This window comes from Pipistrellus kuhlii, unplaced genomic scaffold, assembly GCF_014108245.1.
Source record: "Pipistrellus kuhlii isolate mPipKuh1 unplaced genomic scaffold, mPipKuh1.p scaffold_m20_p_7, whole genome shotgun sequence".
In the NCBI taxonomy this organism is placed as follows: Eukaryota; Metazoa; Chordata; class Mammalia; order Chiroptera; family Vespertilionidae; genus Pipistrellus; species Pipistrellus kuhlii.
In genome coordinates this window covers 7186561-7200928 of record NW_023425573.1, presented here as the reverse complement: position 1 = coordinate 7200928, position 14368 = coordinate 7186561, and the positions used below count along the sequence as shown (strand labels likewise).

Here is a 14368-nt window from a genome sequence, read left to right as displayed (position 1 = left end):
GCACTGGGCCCCTAGTAGTCACATAATATTGTTTTTACAGAAAAATTTCCTTTAAAGAAATTTAAACATAAAAAAAGAGTTTTAGAGGGTTTTTGTTTGTTTGTTTTAATATATTTTTATTTATTTCAGAGAGGAAAGGAGGAGGGAGGGAGAGAGAGAGGGAGAGAGAGAGAGAGAGAGAGAGAGAGAGAGAGAGAGAGAGAGAGAGAGAGAGAGAGAGGAACATTAGTGATGAGCACATTGATCTGTTGCCTCCTGAATGCCCCACACTGGAGATCAAGCTAGCAACCCAGGCAGGTGCCCTGACCAGGAATTAAACTGTAACCTCCTGGTTCATAGGTTGATGCTCAACCACTGAGCCACACCAGCTAGGTGAGTTTTAGGTTTTAAAATTAAATTATAATAGTCTTTTGCTCATGTTAAGTTGCTGCCCAGGACATCTCCTTCTCCAAAGGCATATGCCAAAGCAGTCGGGTCACTTGCTTTCTCTTGGCTCAAGAAATCTTTTACTTCTATCTTCCACCTTCTACTTAAACTTTCTTTCCACTGATGCCTAATTGGATATGTACTTTGCATCATCTCTTCTCTTGGAATTCACCACGTCTCTTTGAGTTAATAACGGTCAGCTCCACTCTCATTTAGAATCCTGCCACAAAGCCTTGTCTCTCACGTCACACTCTGAAACCCAAGTGCAAATCCTGACCTGACCCAGGCTGGCTCTGGCTCCTGGGACACCATGCACCAGCCTTTGGCTCCCACACATCTGGATGGGAGATCAGATTTCATTTCTCTACATTTGTAAGCAGCTGTGGCTACGCTCCCTGAGCTTCTCCCAATGAAATTTTTTCAGCTAATGGATTGGAAATGCTTCTTGGTTTTTTCAAAGTGTACATTCTGCAAATACTTAGTCACGTATGCATTTTTGAAAATGCAAAGAATAAAGTCTGCAAAGGTATAACTCAAACAGATTACCTTTGGGGAACGAGGGACCAGATCTGGGTTGAGAATTGTGGTTCAGAAGGACTTTACCTTTACCTGTGATATTTTAACTTTTTTATAAGACAAACTGATTCAGGTGTTATTTATATTGTTAAAGATGTTTGTTTTCTTAATCAAAGAAAGATAGGCTGCGGCAACTTTAACAATGAAAAAGAGATGCAAGGGATTAAAGGGGAGTAAAACAGAGGAAAACTCAAACAGCAAAACCTCTTTAAAATTTCTTTCTCAGAACAAACACATGTTAAAGTGAAAAGGAAAAAAAAACACCATTCTGTATTGTGAAACGGCTTTTCTTCGTCTTTTCTTGGGAGTAGGAAATAGGGCAGCTTTTCCTCTGTCCTCACACGTGTAATTCAGCTCGCTGCCAAGTGACGCCAGGTGTTCTGAGGGGTGTCTGAGGAGCTAGTGACAAACATGCTCACAGACCTGCAGGAACATCCCAGAGGCAGCCGCACAGGCTGTGCATCAGTGGGTGGTCACAAGACCTTCTGTTCTTCCATATCCATAAAGGTATTTTAAATACCCTTTTTTTTTTAATTTAAAAAAAGTATTTAAAATAAACAAATTTGATGACTTCTGGTTGTGTACCAAAACACTTCTACCCAGAAAAATGTCTTGAAATATCATTAAGGTCCAGTGTCCTGGGGTTTTACTCTTGAATTCTGGTAATTGTTAAGTAAATAGTACTTATGTAAGATGAATTGTTTTAAAGACAACAAAAGATGAAAAATGGCTAGCTGCTTAATGTAACCACCAAAACTCAAATTCTCAAAACTGACGAAGATAGTATTGAGAGAGAGAAGGAGAGAGAGAGAGAGGGAATTATACTATTCTAATTTGCATGTTCCAATTCTAAATTTTTAAAACACAAGCAAATCAAATTTAAAGTGGATTTAAAGCATAATCCACTACAAACAAATATAGCTTTTGGTTCTAGCAATGCCAGGAATGTTTGCTATCAAGGATTCTATTTGCTAATGCAATACTTCCAATAAGGGAAACATGGGATAATTTTGATTGATGCTAAAAAGGTATTTAAAATAAATAAATTCGATGACTTCTGATTGTGTACCAAAACACTTAAAAAAACAGGAAAAGAAAATGATTTCCTCCTCATTGAAAAGAATCTCAAATCAACAACAAGCAGCATATTTAATGGAGAAGTACTAGGGAAATGCCCACATTAAATCTAATCCCAGTGAAGATAAAATATCTACCCCATTGTATTATTCAATTGTTCTGAAAGATTTGGAGTCTTTCAGGAATGGAGACCTGAAACAGAACTGAGAGATGTAAGTACTGTACAGAAAGAGACCAAAACATCTTTTTGTCCCAGACCACTTAGAGATTAAAACTAAACAAATATTTGAAATCATTAAGAGAATTCAGAAAGGTTTCTCTTTAAAAGATAACTATTCAAAAATTATAACTTTGTAATATGCCATCACCAATAATTAAGAAAAAGATACAAATGAGAAAGGGCTTTATTCACAATAGCAGCAACAAACATAAATACCCAGGGTGCTCTAGTGAGAACATAAGATGATAGGAAGTAAGCTTATCTTGGAACACTGGCAGAACCCAGCATGCCGTAGGTGCCAGGAGGCCACTGCAAACAAAGATAGCATTTGAACTAGCACAAAGTTTTGAGAGTTCATTGAGGAAAACATGTGTATGTATACCATATATATATATATATATGTATGTATATATATCCCACACATATATCAATATATACATACTAGAGGCCCTATGCATGAAAATCATGCATGGGTAGAGTCTCTAGGCCTGGCCAGTGATCAGGGCCGATTGGGGCCTTCTGGCTGCCAGCTGCTGACCAGGGCCTTCCTTCATTCTGAGCCGCCCCCTGGTGGTCAACACATGTCATAGCAAGAGATCAAACTCACAGTTGGTAGAATTCCTGAAGGAATACTTTGCATATTAGCCTTTCATATATAGATATCCCACATATCCTATATAATAAAAGGCTAATATGCAAATTGTTTTTTTGACTGGGTGACCAGGGGGCAGGACTGGCTGGCCAACTGCCTGCAACCCCTTCCCCCCAGCTGACCCTACACCTGATAAGCTCTCTCCATCCTGATCTGGGGTGGGGTCAGCGGGCCAATTGCCTACAGCCCCTCGCCCCACTGGTCCCTCCCCCAACTGATATCCCCCCCATTGTGGGTAGGGCAGGCCGGCCAACCATTCACAGCTCCTCCACCTGGCCGGCCCAGCTCTGCCCAATCGGCCCCAATTGGGGCAGGTCAGCCGGACCCCACCGGTGCACATATTTGTGCTTTGGGCTTCTAGTATAAAAATGTATACATATATATCCCATACCTCAATGGCAAAAAATAATAATAATAATAATTAATAATCTGACTTAAAAATCAGCAGACAATATGAATAGACATTTTTCCAAAGAAGACATACAAATGTCCAGCAGGTACATAAGAAGATGCTCAACGTCACTTGGGGAAATGCAAATCAAAACCATAAAGAGTGCACCTCACACCTGCTGGAATGGCTATTATAAAAAAGACAGAAAATAACAAATGTGGTGAGGCTGTAGAGAAAAAGGAACTCTTGCACACTGTTGGTGGGAATGTAAATGGGGCAGCCACTATGGAAAACAGTAGGGAAGTTCCTCAAAAAGTTAAAAATCAAACTGTCATGTGATTCAGCATTCCTGCTTCTGGGCACAAAAACAATATTCTAGAACAAGTTTTCTCTATTATATTTTTTTCTATTCGAACTGCATTTCTATATGATCTTACACACCATCAGTTTAGCTCGTATGGAATTATTTACAAAGGAACCCAATGTTAATAGTTTCCTTTTTTGTTTGTTTTATTTCTATTGAGATAGTAAAATTTTAGAATATAATAAAAAATCAGAAATAACCCAAATACCAAATAACAGAGGTATTCAATAATGTTAAGTTCATTTAAATAAAAATTATACAACCATTCAGATTTTTTTTTTAAGAACTGTAATGGCAATCAAAATTCTCACAACATAACTTCCTACATAATAAAGAGCTAATATGCTCATTAGACCAAACAACAGAGACACCATCCAGACGACCTTCTGGACAACCGTCCGGATGACCTTCTGGATGAAGCCGGGGCCGCAAGGGCCAATCCTCTTGCATGAATTTCGTTCATTAGGCCTCTAGTATGTTGATAAGGAACTATATACCCGATGTGATATAAACTATATTAAAAATGTTAGCAGGAAAAATTATATTAGTCAACAATGGTTATATTAGGGATTGATTGTAATTTTGACTTTAGTCTTTGCTCTTTTATAACTTTTCCAAATTTTCCATAATAAATATGTGGTACTTCATGACTGAAGTTAAAAGGTTTATTTTAAAAGTATGCTCCTAGATTTTTCTTTGGAAATACTCCCCAAACCCAGGAATGATTCACGGAATCTGACTGCATCGTTACGGAATGGCCCACACTAATTGTGCCTTACCACGGCTCCTTTCCCTTTTGGACTCACCTGGGGATGTGGGCCGCTGTCATCAGTTTGTTGAGCCTGAGACATCCTTTGACCTATTCGTTTGGAAGCCTTCGTGGCAGCTGTTTCCACTGGACCAATTGGATATTGGATGGGGAGCCTGTTGTAAAGGAGAGTTTTATGAGAGGTTGTAATAATTTTTAATATCAGGCATGACATTAAGGAGAGTCAAAGAAAATGTTAAATTTGATATCCAAACAATAGTAAAATAAAATAGCCCAACATTTTTTCTCTGTGCTCTTTCCAATTACTCAGTTGATAGTCAATTACCTAATAATAGGAACGGAAATTCCTCCTCCCTTCCCTCCCCTCAGTCCTCCCCAACACACACACACACACACACACACACACACTCACACACACTCACACACACACACACACACACTCACACACTCACACACTCACACACACACACTCACACTCACACACACACACACTCATACACACACACACACACTCACACACACACACTCACACACACTCACACACACACACACTCACACACACACACACACTCACACACACTCACACACACTCACACACACACACACACACTCACACACACACACACTCACACACACTCACACACACACACTCACACACACACACACTCACACACACACACACACACTCACACACTCACACACACACACACACACAGACACACAGTCATACACACACACACTCATACACACACACACACTCTCTCTCACACACACACACACACACACACACACACACACACACACACACACACACACACACACACACTCTCGACCTTCCAGAAATAAGAATGCAAAGACATTCAGGGATGACTAAGGAAATCCCTAGGTCATCTCGTCCAGGTCAGATACTCGGAGCTCTAAGTGCAGCTGTGGGTTTATGATGCCGAATCTGAAAGAACATAGAATAGAGCAGACTATTTTAAGGTCAGGAGTGTTCCATTTTATAGAACTTCATTTCCTTTCACTCCTTTATCCAAAAACTATTTAAAACCTCTTACCATCTTGAGTTATTGCAGATTATATATATATATATATATATATATATATATATATATATATTTTTTTTTTTTTATATATAATTTTTTTTTTTTTAAGGAAGCAGAGAACTCCTTGTTCACGGAGACTTCACAACTAATAACAGACAAATAGACAATCATTTCTTTTTTTACATAATGTGATTCTTTCAACAGAATTCAAGGACAATCAGGAAAAGAAGCAATTATTCTTCTATAGCCCATTTAATTATTTGTTTAAAGGGGTAGGCAATTTGGGGTAGAAAAGCAGGATAGCCCATCACTTCTTTGTCATGCATCTTGTGAGTGACAGGCTCTATTCTTACCCCATCTGAGATCATTTTTATTTTATTTTTTAAAATATATTCTTTGATTTTGATTTTTTTTACAGGGAGAAAGGGAGAGGAATAGAAAGTTAGAATCATCGATGAGAAACAAACATCAAACACCTACACACTCCCTACTGGGTATGTACAATACTCACAACCAAGGTACATGCCCTTGACCGAAATCAAACCTGGCACCCTTGAGTCCCCAGGCCGAGGCTCTATCCACTGAGCAAAACAATTAGGGCTAAGATCATTTTTAATACCTTGGGGGTGTCCAACATCATTTCTTTGTACTCTATTAAAGATATACACCCAAATGATATACAAATTTTATAAGAATGTATTGATACCAACCTGCGAGAAAATGTGATACAGAAATAGTGAATGCCCTCTAATTGAGAAGACAATAAATATGTACTTTTTTATTTAAAGAGCTAAAACATATATTTAATTATACCAAATTGTAAAATGACAAAATAACCACAGAAATATGGCCTGGGGTTAAGATAGAATGTTACTGGTGGATGCCTGAGAAAGATTAGAGAATTACAAAAGAAATCAACAAATTAATACCAATTTAAACTGATCTTTTCTTCTTCTCCCAGTAGGTAAAATGGGAGTAAATAATTCTGTTTCTGCCTCCCAAAAGTTTAATGACCATAAGCTCTAGGAAACACCCTCTGTTCTCTTTACCTTCTCAAATTTTAAATTATGAAGAAGGGGTTATTTCAGAAGTTAAGGTCGCAGAGACCTTGTACAGGCCACCTTTGGCGATGATCAGCTGTGTGATGGTGATCTATACCTCGGGGGCTGCGGGAGTGCTTTGGAACGACCCCCGGGAGCATAATTTGGCATCCTGAATTTTGAGAGTTAAAAACATTCACATTTTTGGCCCAAGATTTTACTTGAATAAATTTATCTTTTAAAAAATGTTATGGGAATATACGTGTATAAAAGTATGGGAACATACATGTATAGGGATGTTGATAACAGAATTTAGGGGGATAAAATTTGAGAATAACTAACATTTTCAATGATATAATGAATTGCTTGTGAATTGTGGCACTTCTTTATAAGTATAAGTGTCAGGCCATTAAAGACGACATTTTGGAAATTAATAAGATGGGAAGAGCTCTTCACTTAATGCAGGCGAAGAGAAGAATGAAAAACTGTACCTACAGCACAATTCCCGTTTTGGAACACTAATGTGTGAAAAGCATTCTGCTGTGAGTGATGGAGTACTGGCTTTCCCTTCCTTTCCTTTTATTTATTTATTTATTTTTAAAAATACTAATTCTGAATTAAGCTTTCAAAGGCAAACCAACTAAAAGTAGGTGTATGAAACAAAGCTATTCCAATACTATAATATTAAAATCTTTAGTGGCTGACACCTTCTGTTGAAATAATTCTAAATAATTGGCTTGAAGGTATTTGCCTCTTTCTATTGTACTTTAAAACGAAAGCTCACTCCCCCGTTCCTCCTGCCTTTCTGAGGGTCGTCAGCATCGTGGGAGCTGCTGCTCCAGCCGGGGCTGCCACTCCGCCCAGCTGACGCTCACAGACACTCACCTGGCCTGGGAGCGGTCGGCCAGGGCCTCTGGCTCCCCCAGGCTCAGCAGCCGCTGCCTTCTCGCAGCTCCTTTCCTCTGCCAGCACTCTTGCAGCAGGTTGCTCCTGAGGGTCCCCAGGAGGAGTTTGGTGTACTCCTTTGCGGACATCTCCTGGAATGGCCAACGTCACAAAGGAGCTTCAGATCCGTCCCAACAGAGTCTCCTTCCCTGACCTGGCCAGACGGCTGCAGTGAAGGTCCCTGGAATTACTTCACCTACCTTTATGTCCTCAGAAGAATCATCTTACTTTCTTACTATCCGCACTTCTTTATGTTCTCTGTGTCTATAGGTACACAGAGCATACCCCCCAACTTCCACAGTAACTCTTCTCCCTTTGAGCCACCCAGGATTGTGGGATGTTAAAGCTAGAAGGGGGGAATGTAAGAGGACTAAGTCCATGGTCGTTAACATTTGGGTTATGGATTCTTTTGAGAATTGGGTGATCACCCATGAGCTTATCTCCAGAAATATGCTCAGACCACCCAAAGTCCACCCATCCACCCCACATTAAGAACCTCTGCCAGAAAGAAAGAAAGAAAGAAAGAAAAGAAAGAAAGAAGAGAGAGAGAGAGAGAGAGAGAGAGAGAGAGAGAGAGAGAGAGAAAGAAAGAAGAAAGAAAGAAAGAAAGAAAGAAAGAAAGAAAGAAGAAAGAAAGAAAGAAAGAAAGAAGGAGAGAGAGAGAGAGGAAAAAGAAGGAAAGTCAAAGAAGGAATGCAATGAACTGTTGAAATTTTCAGCACTTAAAATCTTAGGTCTAATAACAAAGTGGCCACACGGTGTCAGTCTAACACCAATGAGACTATTTCTCTCCAGGCTTTTGCAAACAGATCTCAGGCCATTGAGCCTGAGGATTTGGGTTGATAAAGTTTAGCAAAGCAATGCCCACTGGGAGTTATTTGGCAAGATGCAGACACTTGACTTTTGTGGACCATGTGGGCTAAAGGGGAGAAGGAGAAAAAACTGCTCTGAAAAGCTAGCTAATCAAGACACTTCATTCACTATTGTGGCGTTTGAGGGTGATGTCATCTGCGATGAGAAGAAAGTGTTCTTTCTGGAAAAGTTTAGAAGCTCTTTGATGACAATGTACTATCCCATTTCCCTTTCTTCTTAGAAAGATCTGAATTCTCTTGCTGATGATTGAAACTTTCCTTTAAAAGTCTTAGTTTTATCATCTTCCACTAACAACCGAGACAGTTATCTTTCTCTTTCATTGTTCTCTGAGAAAAAGCACTGGACATTTAGGACTCAGGAGAAGGATGTTAAAAAGGAAAACTCCCCAAATGTCCTAGCAGCTAGAACCTTGTTGCATCACCTTTACCAAGCAGAGCCTTTTCTTTTTAACCCGACCCCGTTTCCAACGCCTCGTTCCTCTGATGCAGCAGACATTTTCTGGCCCACAGTCTGGGATCGATGGCTTCAGACGGGACTCAGTTTGGCCTTTTCCTGTCCCCAAAAGGTTTTATTTAAATTTACAATGCAAAGAAAACACATTTATATTGAGAGCTATTTGAGGTTCAACTTGGCCACCTCCTTAGTCATAAATATTTCTGATGAAAGGAGCAGACTCTGGTTTTTCCGGAGGGAAAGTTTCTAAACTGCTGTAGCTGGTACTGACACGATTCAGGAGTAGATTGGGACGATAGGTTAGGTGTTACCTGGACACAGTGCTCAACCACAGGATGAGACGTCTGGTGGGGCTTGCTGTGGAGACCAGACAGGAAACACATCTGGCAGATGTCAAAGTTGAGGCACTTCAGGCAGCGGTACCTACCAATGTAAATGGAAGAGGGCTGGCATCGCTACTAGTAGGCGAACAAGGAAAATAATGTTCAGGCGAACGAGGAAAATGAATAATACTCTGCCCTGGCTGCTTTATCCAGTATTACATAAGGTTGTGGTTGACTCATTTAGGATGGCACGTTGACCCTAGCCTTGCATTAGTTCCTCCAGGTCAGTGATCGGCAAACACATTAGTCAACAGAGCCAAATATCAACAGTACAAAAATTAAAATTTCGTTTAAAAGTCAAATTTTTTAAAAATATATATTTTATTGATTTTTTTCAGAGAGGTGGAGAGAGGGATAGAGAGCTAGAAACGTTGATGAGAGAGAAACATCGACCAGCTGCCTCTTGCACACCCCCTACCGGGGATGTGCCCGCAACCAATGTACATGCCCTTGGCCGGAATCGAACCTGGGACCTTTCAGTCCGCAGACCGACGCTCTACCACTGAGCCAAACCGGTTTCGGCTAAAAGCCAAATTTTTTAAACTTAAACTTCTTCTAACGCCACTTCTTCAAAATAGACTGGCCCAGGCCGTGGTATTTTGTGGAAAAGCCACCCTCAAGGGGCCAAAAAGCCTCATGTGGCTCACGAGCGCAGTTTGCAGACCACAACTCTAGGTTCTGAAACTGCTTGCAGGTTTGTGAGAAAGAGTGTAATGAAGATAATGAGATTGGCCTGTCGTTGATGCCTTTACCTACAGAGAACCAAGTTTCCCCTCAACCCCATCTCCGCCTTCAATGGCTATTACAGAGCATGAATGGGACACATCCTGCTAGCACATAACACTTGGCTCAGGAACAACCTTGAGTCTTTGTACTTCCTCTAACTTTAGAAGGTCAAGTCTTTGCCCTCTTCCTGCTACCTCCAGATCTGAGAACACTACTCTGAAATGACTTTATTAAGCTCACTGAAATGAAAAGCCTTGAGGCTACGGTTGGGAGTTTACGAGAGCCCAAAACACAGGATTAAGGTCAGGATTGTAATGCACTGAAGCCATTTCTAATAGACTCAGAAGGTTACAGCTAAAAGAGGCCAATGACATCATTTGACCCACCCCTCCCTGTTTTCCTGACAAAGAACTGAGGCTCAGAGAGGATACAGGCCTTGCCCAGATCACCCAGCGGGCTCATAATGTGAGAACTGTCATGGCCTCGAATGTCTAGGAGAGATGGTTCACATAGATGCTCTTCTAAGAACAAGCTGAGCCTCCTGAATAGATAGGGACATAATCCAAAACTTAAAGTGTGGTTCTGCTTGCCCTCTGCCACTGCTAGTTGGGTTGTTTTGTGTGTTTTTTTAAAATATATTTTATTGAGTTTTTACAGGGAGGAAGAGAGAGGGATAGAAAGCTAGAAACATCGATGAGAGAGAAACATCAATCAGCTGCCTCTTGTACACCTCCTATTGGGGGTGTGCCCACAACCGGAATCGAACTTGTGACCTTTCAGTCGGCAGGCGGACGCTCTATCCACTGAGGAGCCAAACTGGTTTTGGCTAGTTTTTTTAATTTTTTAATTTTTATTTATTTATTTATTTATTTATTTATTTATTTATTTCAGAGAAGAAGGGAGAGGGAGAGAGAGATAGAAACATCAATGATGAGAAGAATCATTGATCGGCTGCCTCCTGCATGCCCAACACTGGGGATGGAGCCCGAAACCCAGACATGTGCCATGATCAAGAATTGATTGAATCCTGACCTCCTGGTCCGTAGGTCTATGTTCAATCACTGAGCTACCCAGCCGGGCTACCATTGCTTGCTTTTGAGTGTCTTTAGCAAGTCATTCAAAGTCTTTTATAACATAGGAATAATAATATCTGCTATATGTTAGGCATATGATTTTGGGGAGAAAAATTTTTTTGTAGAAAGTTGTGTTTGATATAATTACAGTGAATTTTATACCTGGCCCAGTGCAGGACATATAGTAACTGCTTAATCTATACTTGTTTATTGGTTAATGATTATACTATATACATAACATGGTAAATAATATTCATGCTCCTGCACTATCCTGTATAATTAAAGGCTAATATGCAAATCAACCAAATGGTGGAACAGCTGTTCATTGCGCACTGACCACCAGGGGGCAGACATCCAATGCAGGAGCCACAAGCCGGGCTCACGGTGGGGAGTGGGCCTAAGCCATCGGTTGGACATTCCCCCTAGGGCTCCCGGGCTGCTAGAGGGCACAGGTTGGTCTGAGGGACTCCCTCCCCACGTCCCCTCACCTCTCCAAGTGCACGAATTTCATGCACTGGACCTCCAGTCAAATATGAAAAGAACATCTTTTTCATTGTGGTGTGGAGATTTCGTTGGCTTGGCTCTCCTGGTTTTCAATAGCCTTGTTCATTTATATGTTTTATTCCTTCAAGTTCAGTTATTTGCAGAATTTTTCATTAGCGGAGTTTCACTGTGTCCTCAGCATTCTTCTCAAACCCAATTTATATTTTCAGCAAAATGAAAACCTGATCTGCATTTTTTGTAGTGGGCCCAGCAGACCCACTTCCTACCTGTGGGGAGCAGGTCTAAGGTCTGGGGCTCATTAAACCTGGGAGCACGGAGGAGACGGGAAACGATGAGCAGGAGCCAGGCCCTGCCCCTTTGACCTGCTTTTAGCGATGGACGTAAGAGTCTAGAAACAGCCTCCTTAGAATGTGCCAACTGGGCCTGCACAGTCTCCTGAGCCGAAAACAACCAAAGCTCAAGAAGAGGGTCTTTTGCTTGCTTTCCGTCCCCTTACCTGCCTCAAGGGTTTCAGGCAGGAAACCTGCTCCGGAAAGGGAACCGTAGCATATTTGAATTAAACATGGCAGGCAGGGAGGATTCAAGCAAGACTGTTTGTTCGGTCCCCCTGTGTCCCCCATTGTTCGTGGGTGGCCAAGCATTCGTTTTCCACGTTTGCTCTTTCTCGTCTGCCTTTCTCTCTTTGGTCCAGCAGGGCATATAAGCCTCGGCTGTCCAGTGTGTCTTTGGATCTCCTATTCTTATGGAATCCCTATAAAAACATAAGTATCGATAATAGATTTGGTCCTTTTGTCCTTTTAAACCTGCCTCCTGATGATTAGATTATTAGTCCAGCCGGAAGAACTTGGAAGCATAGAAGAACAAGAATGTTTTTCCTGCTCCTGTAGCTCCCTGGTTGTCCCAGGTCTTCAGTCCTTCCACATCTGCAGCCTCTACACCTGTGTTCGCTCATCATGATAATAGCACCCCCGTGCCTGGCTCACACCTGTTGGTTTCATTCTCTTCCCCCCACGTCTTTAATAATAATTCCAATTTCCCTTCCCTATTGTTTTATTTATGGCAGCCCTATAACATTCTTCCTCTAAGATGGGATTTTGGCTGTCATTCATAAAGATCTGTCTTTCCTACCTGCAAACCTAGCTTTCAAATACGCCCTTTCCTCCAGTGTAGGCAGAGATCTGAGTGAGCCCAAGGCGTGTTCTCCGTTCTTTCCACAGGGGGGCAGCATAGCATCATGATTGAAAACAAGGGTTCCGGATTCAGACTGCCAGGCTCTGCCCCTTGCTAACCCTGTGAACCAGAGCTAGTTTTTTAGCTTCTCTGCCAATCAGAGATAATAACACCACCTTCTACAGAGAGTTATAAATGAAATAATCCACGTAAACCACATTGATTATTTAAATCTAATAGTTTTTTCAACACTTCATAAAGGCAAAAATTATTATTTATATTATGAATGGCTCCGAAGTATTTAAAATGATTTTTTTAAAAACAAAGGACAAAATATGTTTTCCCTCAGAGAAATAAAAATGTGTTTGGTCAGAGTACATATTAATGGAAAAATTCATATTCCATTAATTACAGAAGATAAAATACTTATTATCAGCCAGGATCCCTCTTGCAGGAAATTTTGACTCCCCCAAATCAACCGAGTTTCAAATGTGTCAGGAGGAACTATAGGACTCTCTTTCACGGACCACGTAGAAAGAGTTCCAATTCAGGGTTCAGGTTCTGGAGAAGGGCCGCACCCGAATGAAAAGAGACTTGAAGAAATTCAATTTGGCGATTTGAGGGGCCAGGCGATAGTCCAACTCTAGTGGGAGAACTACTCCTGCTCTGGCCCTGCCAGCCCTCTTATTGAGGCTTTGGGGAAGACATCTTAGGCAACATAAACAGAAATTTACACGTAGCCCTTAGGCAGGAACTAACAGAAACTTGTAGATTCTGTTTTAGCTAACAATATCTCAACTAAAGGTTAGAGCAATTAAGGTTGTTGACCAGCCTTTCTGGCTTCCTGTCAACATCTCTTTTTTAGTGAAACTGATTTGGTTTCCAGCAAGGAACCACAAGAGAATCTGGAGAGACACAGCCCCGGACTCATTTGGGGAATGACTTGGACCTGACGTTACACGGTCGAGCGATTACGGACGAGCGGCCGTACCTCAGCCCCGTGATGGGGAAGTTCCTGCATATGCCACAGCGAGCGGGGTGCGTGGCCATCTCCGTGGCCGACAGCCGGTAGCAGGTGGGGAGCCACAGGAGGATGGGAGGCTCAGACTGTAACCAAGAGAGGAATCTCTCCTCTTTGATCGCTGGGCTCAGCACCTGAAAAACAGCAGCGCACGTGGATGTGTTTCTAGAAGTGACTTTGGTCTCCAGGATAGATGAGCTGTGCACTCCCATGGTTCCTGGCTCTTTCCGTGAGCTGTGCTGTGAACGTTCATTGCGTGAGAAGCCAAAGGCAAGGCCTACCTCCTCCATCAGGTTGGCTGGCGTGCCCTGTGGAGTGATGGTTCTGTAATGTACCTTGGTGCCCCACTCCCAGGGGCATCTGCCTGGCACTCACCCCCTGGAAGCAGCTGCGTGTAGCACTTTCCACCGAGCACAGAGCGCGGCTCTCACCCACGACAGCTGGGATCTGCAAGAGGCAAGGAGCCCCGTGTCAGCCGTTAGAAGTGGAGAAAACTGTGCACACTGACACCAGCATGCCTGCTGGGTGGTGCTCCAGCCATGGAGTCACAAGAATTGGGTGTCGGAGATTGGACGAACTGTCTCAATCCAAGCAAACAAGAAATGTACGGGGTTTGTGCAATGTGTGAATAGAGACAGCAGATGAACAAGTGGAGAGAC

The 14368-nt window shown here is 41.8% G+C and overlaps 1 protein-coding gene across 1 annotated transcript in view; it reads right to left on the bottom strand.

Annotated features, from left to right (window-relative positions):
- DYTN (dystrotelin) overlaps positions 1 to 14368 on the bottom strand; it is a 48581-nt gene that overhangs the window by 14988 nt on the left and 19225 nt on the right. The window contains exons 6-9 of the mRNA XM_036421128.1: positions 14085 to 14156; positions 13680 to 13843; positions 9144 to 9255; positions 7447 to 7595 (exon numbers count right to left, since the gene is read on the bottom strand). Of these exons, the coding sequence (XP_036277021.1) occupies positions 7447 to 7595; positions 9144 to 9255; positions 13680 to 13843; positions 14085 to 14156 (497 nt within the window). The remainder of the gene's footprint in view (positions 1 to 7446; positions 7596 to 9143; positions 9256 to 13679; positions 13844 to 14084; positions 14157 to 14368) is intronic.